At 29.8% G+C, this 7607-nt stretch overlaps 2 protein-coding genes across 2 annotated transcripts; both read left to right on the top strand.

Annotated features, from left to right (window-relative positions):
* Positions 1 to 308: 308 nt before the first annotated feature.
* On the top strand, positions 309 to 2033 carry LOC110996508 (RNA-binding motif protein, X-linked 2). The gene is made up of 5 exons (XM_022264228.2): positions 309 to 615; positions 708 to 860; positions 935 to 1064; positions 1195 to 1344; positions 1864 to 2033. The coding sequence occupies exons 1-5, from the start codon at positions 602 to 604 to the stop codon at positions 1954 to 1956; spliced, it is 540 nt and encodes a 179-aa protein (XP_022119920.2). The 5' UTR covers positions 309 to 601; the 3' UTR covers positions 1957 to 2033.
* A 547-nt stretch (positions 2034 to 2580) lies between these two features.
* On the top strand, positions 2581 to 4913 carry LOC110996506 (inositol polyphosphate 1-phosphatase). The gene is made up of 4 exons (XM_022264225.2): positions 2581 to 3505; positions 3612 to 3756; positions 3946 to 4142; positions 4295 to 4913. Exons 1-4 carry the CDS (start codon positions 3070 to 3072, stop codon positions 4534 to 4536), a joined length of 1020 nt encoding a protein of 339 aa, XP_022119917.2. The 5' UTR covers positions 2581 to 3069; the 3' UTR covers positions 4537 to 4913.
* Positions 4914 to 7607: the final 2694 nt, after the last annotated feature.

Here is a 7607-nt window from a genome sequence, read left to right as displayed (position 1 = left end):
TTTATTATGGCCCGCATGTTTTGTGCATTGTGGCCCAGGGTCAAAACAGGGACGTTTCCCTCTTAAAAATCCGGTGCCGGTTAAAAAATAAAAGTCACGGATGGATCAGAATTAAGGAATGGAAAATAATCTATAAAATAAAAGATCAATTCTTATATAGCAATAATAACTTAATAGTTCATATTTATGTTTAGACTAAATGCTACTAATAGTTAACACATACAAGTTTGGATCTGTGGAGCTTTGCTTGTAGTTGTCTTATCTGTTGCAGAATAGTGTAGGGCCAATTTCATAGATCTTAATCTTATTTGACATATTATAATGTTAGTTTTAACATTTAGCTCTGAAGTCTGAATTCGGAAATATTATTGTCGCCGTTACAACTTCCTTGTTTCGTTTACGGTTTAATTTTAGAGGTGTAATGAGCTACTACTTTTCTATATTAGTATATTAAAGTATAACGTATCAGTGATTTCACTATATAACAACCTATAATACTTTACAATATACATATTATATTATGTTTGTCAATTGTATTTTTCACAAATTTTTATGGTTTTTTAATTACCATTAATGTAATAATAGGATTACAAATAATATCATGAATCCTATGACGTGAGTATTTATATAAATGGTATCTTTTTATACCGATTTAGTTATACTAAGTTACGAAGCATTACCTATTATTCGTTTCTATTAAATTTCAGGAATATTAAAAACGTCCTCAAGCTAAGTGAACGCGAATTAACAGGCAATTCTAAGAGTTCTTGGCACGATCAGTATAAAAACAGCGCTTGGATTTTTATTGGTGGACTGCCTTATGATCTCACAGAAGGCGATATTATTTGTGTTTTTTCCCAGTAAGGATAAATTAAAATTGTTAAAGTGTATGTTCTTCATTCATTCAGTTTTATTACATGTCCCTAATTTACAGGTATGGAGAAATTGTTAATATTAATTTAGTAAGAGATAAAGCAACTGGAAAATCAAGAGGTTTTGCATTTATCTGTTATGAAGACCAAAGATCAACTATATTAGCAGTTGATAATTTAAATGGAATTAAGGTTATTGTTTTAATTTACATTGCTTATAAAGACATTTCAAGTATAAATGCAATTTATATTTTTCAACTTTATCAGAAGATATTGTATGTATTTTAATAAACATTCATATAATAATTTAATTTACTTATAGATATTAGGAAGAACAATAAGAGTTGACCACTGTGAGCAATATAAAGCACCTAATGCTGAAATGTCAAAGCTGGATGAAATTACAGCTTCCATTAGAACAGAAGGATGTGCCCCTAGTATTCAACACCAACCAGTGACAGATATCAAAAAGGTTACATAGCAGAGTTTCAACTTTAGTCAAAAGTGTATGCCGGTACTTATCAACAGCTGCTTGGCAAATACCTGCATAGTAGGTGTAAAGGGCATCCCCTTCACTATAGGGTCAGGGATATGATACAGCTTCGGCCCAAGTGTTTCTGGGTTTAAGGTCAAAACATGTTAATAAGTTTGCTGTAATTTGCCAGAAAGCATTCCAGTTGTATAGCTTTTTGTGGAGGTCACAGGCTGGAAGCTTCGAAAGAAGTGCTTTATACCACTCCCAATGGCAGGCTTTACTATAGCCAAACATACTTTTATTATTCAGAAATTGTAATGGCTAATGAAACAACAATATCAGATACTGCTTAACTTTTGAGTTAGATACACTAAAATAGCAGCATTCCTTATAATTTTATTTTAAAGCAATGCCAATAGAGAGCTAGATCTAAATAGGTTGCAAGAATGGGCATCTTGCTTGTCTCTATTATTACAGCTTTGTAATTAATATTCAGTATATAAAAATCTATTACAGGAAAAAAAGAAAAAGGCACACAAAGAAAAGAAAAGCAAAAAGAAGAAGAAGAAGAAAAATCGAAGTTCAGATTCTGAGTCATCTAGCAAATAATTATGCATATCTTTATGATGAAATAAAATATTAACTACAACATTGACCAATAAAAAATATATTCATATATATCATGATATCTTTTAATTCTGAACCAGTTCTTCAATGTATATCTAACAAAATTATAATTAAAATAATAACTAAAATTTATAGTGTTACAGTATAAATTTGTAATTTAAAGGTGTAAAGGACAATTTCCCAATTATCATAGTTGCCCTTGCATGACTAATGGGTAATATGTAGTCAATAGGTAGTCTCGGTGTTTAATTCTTTCAAATTAAGTGTTTCAGAATGTAGAGCTAATAGGTTAATCAAACAAGTAAAACTTTCACTGCTGTCAAATGTAAAACAATAAGGGCAGTCTTTGAAATTAATATTTAACAATGTAATAATCAATGTATTATATTTTAAGTAAATGTTTAATTTTACATTTAAAGCAATCTTGCTCTGCAAGAATAGTTACACTGTTAAACAATAAATTGGCTAAGAAAAATGAAAGCTGAATTGAAATCCGTGTTTTAATAGGCAATGTAATTCGGATCAACTCATTGTTTACTGATTACCAATTACCTCTGTCCTCTACTTGATCTGTGAACCTTTGTTTTCTGTCACGTACGGTTATGGGTTAAAAATTATAAAAGGAAATTTTGGATATCTGTGGCTAATATTTCTGGCAAAGTAAATTTTGTAAACATTGTTTTCTTACAGTAAATATTTACAATATTATTAGGAATTTATCTAGTTCCTCAACTTCGACACTATCAATTTTGTTATTTTTTAAGAGAGTGAAGACATATAACGCGATGAGACTTAATTCACTTAAAAGAATCTCAATTGTATTATGATTTATAACTATGTAACAGCATCGATATAATATAATACACTAGTTAACTATGTAGTTCTAACTTCTAATCATGGAGTGAGTAGGGATCCATCAGATTTGGTGTCAAGAAAAATCAATTGAGTAAATGCGTAAACAGTAGTCGATGCGCAGTACATCACTTCATGGATAAGTAGCTTTATTAAATTAGTTACAAATTAAATTTTAGTTTGAATAGGGGCTAGGTACTGTTTAAGAACATCGAGTTACAAGTAATATTTGCAAGATAAATAATGTTAAATATCTTGGAGATTTTAATTTTTGCCTCAGAGAAAGCGGCGCGAATAGCTCGGTCTTGTGCCATTAATGACGACTCTATCCTAATAGCTGAGAAAAGTAATGATGCTAATCCTAGATTTGATAAAGATTTCAAAACTATTGCTGATGTATTAGCCCAAGAAGCGGCCAAATCATTGATAGTGTCGTATATACCCGAGCTTAAGGATTATGTACGGGGTGAAGAATGCTCAGACATTGGTGGTGTTTCAGTTTCCTTGAAAGAAACCTTACAAGAAACAATTGATTTACTTAAAATAATTTTACCTGAAGATACAGCTAAATGTATGGCTGAAGCAGCTCACAGTGATATAGATAATATGGAATCTGAAATTATTCCTAATATAGGACCAATTGACTATTCAGATTTAGGGGTCTGGATTGATCCAATTGGTATTTCTTATTAATAATACTTACTAAACATTTTTTAAAACATACAATGAAATGGATACAAGTTGTTATATACAGCTTACTAACTGTAGATTGTATTATTTTGTAGATGGTACAGCAGAGTTTATTTCTGGAGTCCGTGGAGAAGCTAAACCTGGTCATGGTCTTCAGTGTGTCACAGTTCTTATAGGGGCATATAAAAGATCTACTGGAGAGCCTGTTGTTGGTGTGATTAATCAGCCATTTTACAATAAGTAATTTGATAATATTTTCCATAAAATAAGGCACTCTCATTAAATTCACAATTTCATATTTCTGATAGACCAAACTATTTAATTTTTTTTTTCAAGTTTGGCATTCATATTTTTATGTTAACAGAAAAACTTAACCTCCATAATTAAGGAAAAAGATGTATGCAAAAGTAATGTCTAAATTTATTTCAGTGGCACAGGAAGGGTTATCTGGGGTATAAATTATGGTGACATTAAATTATGTTCTCATGAAAAAAGTACTTCATCAAGAAAAATTATTTTAATGAGCAGTGCTGAAAACGAAAATGTAATAAGCAAGTTTAAGGATTTAGGTTGGGAGATACAATCTGTGCCAGGAGCAGGTCATAAGCTGCTCAAAATTGCATTAGGTAATTTTATTATAGTATTTTAATTAACATAGCACTGTGAAGCTATTTTACATGTTATTCCTAATTTCTTAAATTCAAAAAATTCACAACATCAAAAACACCTACAACAAACTTGAACAAAATATGAAATTGTAACAAATGCAACTTTACAGGTGAAGCCACAGCGTACATTGTTTCAAAGGGAACAACATTTAGATGGGATACATGTGGACCACATAGCATTTTATCATCATTGGGCGGTGACATAATAAACTTCACAGATTTTGCTCTTGTAAAATATAATGATCCTGATAATTTGGATACTCAAATGTACTGCAATACGCATGGAATTATAGCATTTTTAAATCAACATGTATGTAATGAAATTCAAGAAGTTTTAAAAGAATTTGTCTAATTATATTTCACATTCTTTCTAATTTTAGTATTTGCACATGTTTTTATTCCCGTTTTATGGTAAATTATTTTTTTGCAACTAGCTTAGCATAAATTTCTTCAAACACATTTTTTCAAGTATTCCAAATTCATAAATATATTATGTGAAAGTTAGTTTAATAACAAATAACTGGGGTTTTAACTGGTTATTTTTTATTAATTACAAATTATGTTTCATATAATTGCTAAATTTTGAATTTATAGAATTTGTACCTGATAATTAATAAAATCTACTTTATGAAAATTTTAAATATATGTCATGTTGTTTGTGATATTATTGAGTATTATGTCCAATAAATGTTATAGAATTTATACATGTTAATTAAAATTAAAATATTTTAATGTCTATATTTTAAATAAAGTTAATTTATTGTGTGAACGAACAGTATGTTTATATCCTCAGAAAAAAATAAACAGCTACATTCATCAGTGCAAATACAGCTCTTTCTTCTAACAAAAAAACACAGGCGGCAGGTGCGTCTGCTTCATGGCGATTTTATATGAAAGTACCTATATACCTGGCCGCTAGTGCACTATTTAAAATTAAATTAAATTTGGAAGAAATCATTACAAATAAATTTATAGTTTGCTGTTCAAATTGGTTTTGTTTTTACTAAATAATAAATTGCAATTATTGCTTTACTTTATATTTACAACTACAGCTACCAATGTAAGTTTTGGCGGTCATGGTCAAATTACATTATTTACAAGTTTATCGTACTTGCCTTGTTCTTTGAACTTAAATGAAATAAGTTTAAATATTGGACACCCTAGAAACCTTCTTTCATGATAACCTTGATAATATAATTGATATAGGGAAAAATAAAATTGTTAATCGTTCGTATCTCTAACACCAAAACTAGTGTGTCTAACTTCTAATCTATTTCAAACAAAAACCAGTTAACATCGTATTGTTGAATAGCGCTGCAATCAGACAACGTCCAAAGTAAAAAGCTTCTATAGAAAATAAATCTCTAAGGTGGGGTCCAATTCGACGCGATTGGGTACTATTTGAGTACTTCCATAGACCCCAAACGTATGATTTTTTTAATATTCAATAATGATGTTTGAGACTTGAGTAATTATTTATTTCGACGGGCAATGGTTACTAACGGAAGAGAAACAGACTAAGCGATGAATTCAAATTTTTAGCTCTTAATAATTGTTTACTCGACACGCGCTCTTGTAAAAATATAGATTTGCATTGATTCTTAAATAGTCATAATACACATAATTATTATTTAAATTATCGTACAACTGCCGTACAAGCAACTATCGAATCTACGCCACAGTCACGACCACCTCCGTGTTTTGATTATGAAACAACCACAGCTGACACCAAGGACCTCAAAATACTCGATTACTTTCCGAGGTTTAAGTGAGGTTAGTAACATTTTGTAAGCCCATATCGATTTAAAAAAATATTCCAAGGTGAGCTATTTGTATTGCTCCCTTAAATGCAAGTAGAGCGAGGATGTGAAGATCAAGATTTGGGTAATTTAAATTACTTTGTAAAATATGATGTAAGGCGCGATATTCCTTGTGTATCTTTCCTAAAAAGAATTTGTATTTAATTAATTTCACAGGGATTTGAGAGGATTTTATAATAACCAATCTTTCGCTAGAATTAACACATAATTAACAAGTATTATAATATATGTAATTGAGAAACTACATTTCCGTTAAATAGTTTTTTCGTAACGCCAGTAAGTAGGTGAGTCATATTTACAAAAACAAACAAAACAAAGTGAAACTCCTTTATGCGTTGGAAATAAATTAAGCGTCACATTTTTCGGTTACGCGTCACATGTTACGGTTACGCGTCACATTTTATCGTTCCGTGCCATCTTTTTCTTGTCACTACTACGATTGATTCGAAGAGATTCGAAGGCATTCATAACAAAAATATATAATAACGATAACAATGATAGTAACAACTCTATCACAATTAATAAAATTCTAATACTAATTCTGTAAAAAAAATAGTTAATTAATGCACAAACAATATATAATATATTTCAAAATGAATATTTAGTTTTTTTATTTAATTTAGAAATTCTCTAATTTAACTTCTCTATTTAACCAATTTCTGTATAGTACATAGATCATTTTTCGAAAAATAAGGTCATAAAGAAGTTTCACTTTTTGTGTGTACACTAGTATACGCACACATTTTTGCTATAAGGTGGTTGGTGAGAAAAATCTTATTAATAGTAAAGTTTAATTGTTCGTTTACAATCTGGATGTTTTACATTAATCATACTACGATTTACTTGCCTACTTTAAGTGTAATTGAAGGTCATTAAGTAATATAAGATATGTTGTTAAATTTAAAGAAATTTGCAGTTTATATTGTCAATGAACACGTAACGTAGTTTTTACGAAATCGTTTTCTAAGCACTCACAAAGTTAGAAAATTTGGTGCCTTTATCGTGTTTTTTAGATCAAGGTCCATTTCGTAGCAGCCATAGTAGTCTCTAGTGAAAAGTGACTATAACATCAATGCAAAGAAAATTAAATATACATATTATAATTGTAACACTATTAAACGTTTTTTAATCAGGACAAAAGCCATGGTCCAACGAAATCGTATTTGTACGAAATTACATCCGTAGGGATGTTACGTGAATTTGACATCTGAAGAAATTACAATAGCTAAAAGGCTGCGTTGTTAGTTATACTAGAATACATTATATGAAGATTTAAATAAATGTCAGATGTTATAAGTTTCAATTTGTTTAACGTAATTAACAAGCACATCTAACTTAGATGTGCATTTATTTTTCTTTAGCGGCTGTAGTACTGGTATCAGTTCTCTGAACCCGAATCGAGTTTTTTCGCTGGATATTAATCACTATGGCGTTTTAGAGAACCCTTAATTATGGAGGTATTATATTATCAATATTTGTATACGTGTTAAGCACGACCTTAACGTATAAAACAAATATATGTAATTCCGCGCGTGTAAAATTAATATTTTTAAAATTTCTAGTTTTATATCCTGAGCATTTAAAGTAAAAATAACGCCGAAAA

This window comes from Pieris rapae, chromosome 2 (genome assembly GCF_905147795.1).
Source record: "Pieris rapae chromosome 2, ilPieRapa1.1, whole genome shotgun sequence".
Taxonomy (NCBI): domain Eukaryota; kingdom Metazoa; phylum Arthropoda; class Insecta; order Lepidoptera; family Pieridae; genus Pieris; species Pieris rapae.
The sequence above is the reverse complement of the archived record's forward strand: the minus strand, read 5'-3'. Positions and strand labels throughout refer to the sequence as shown.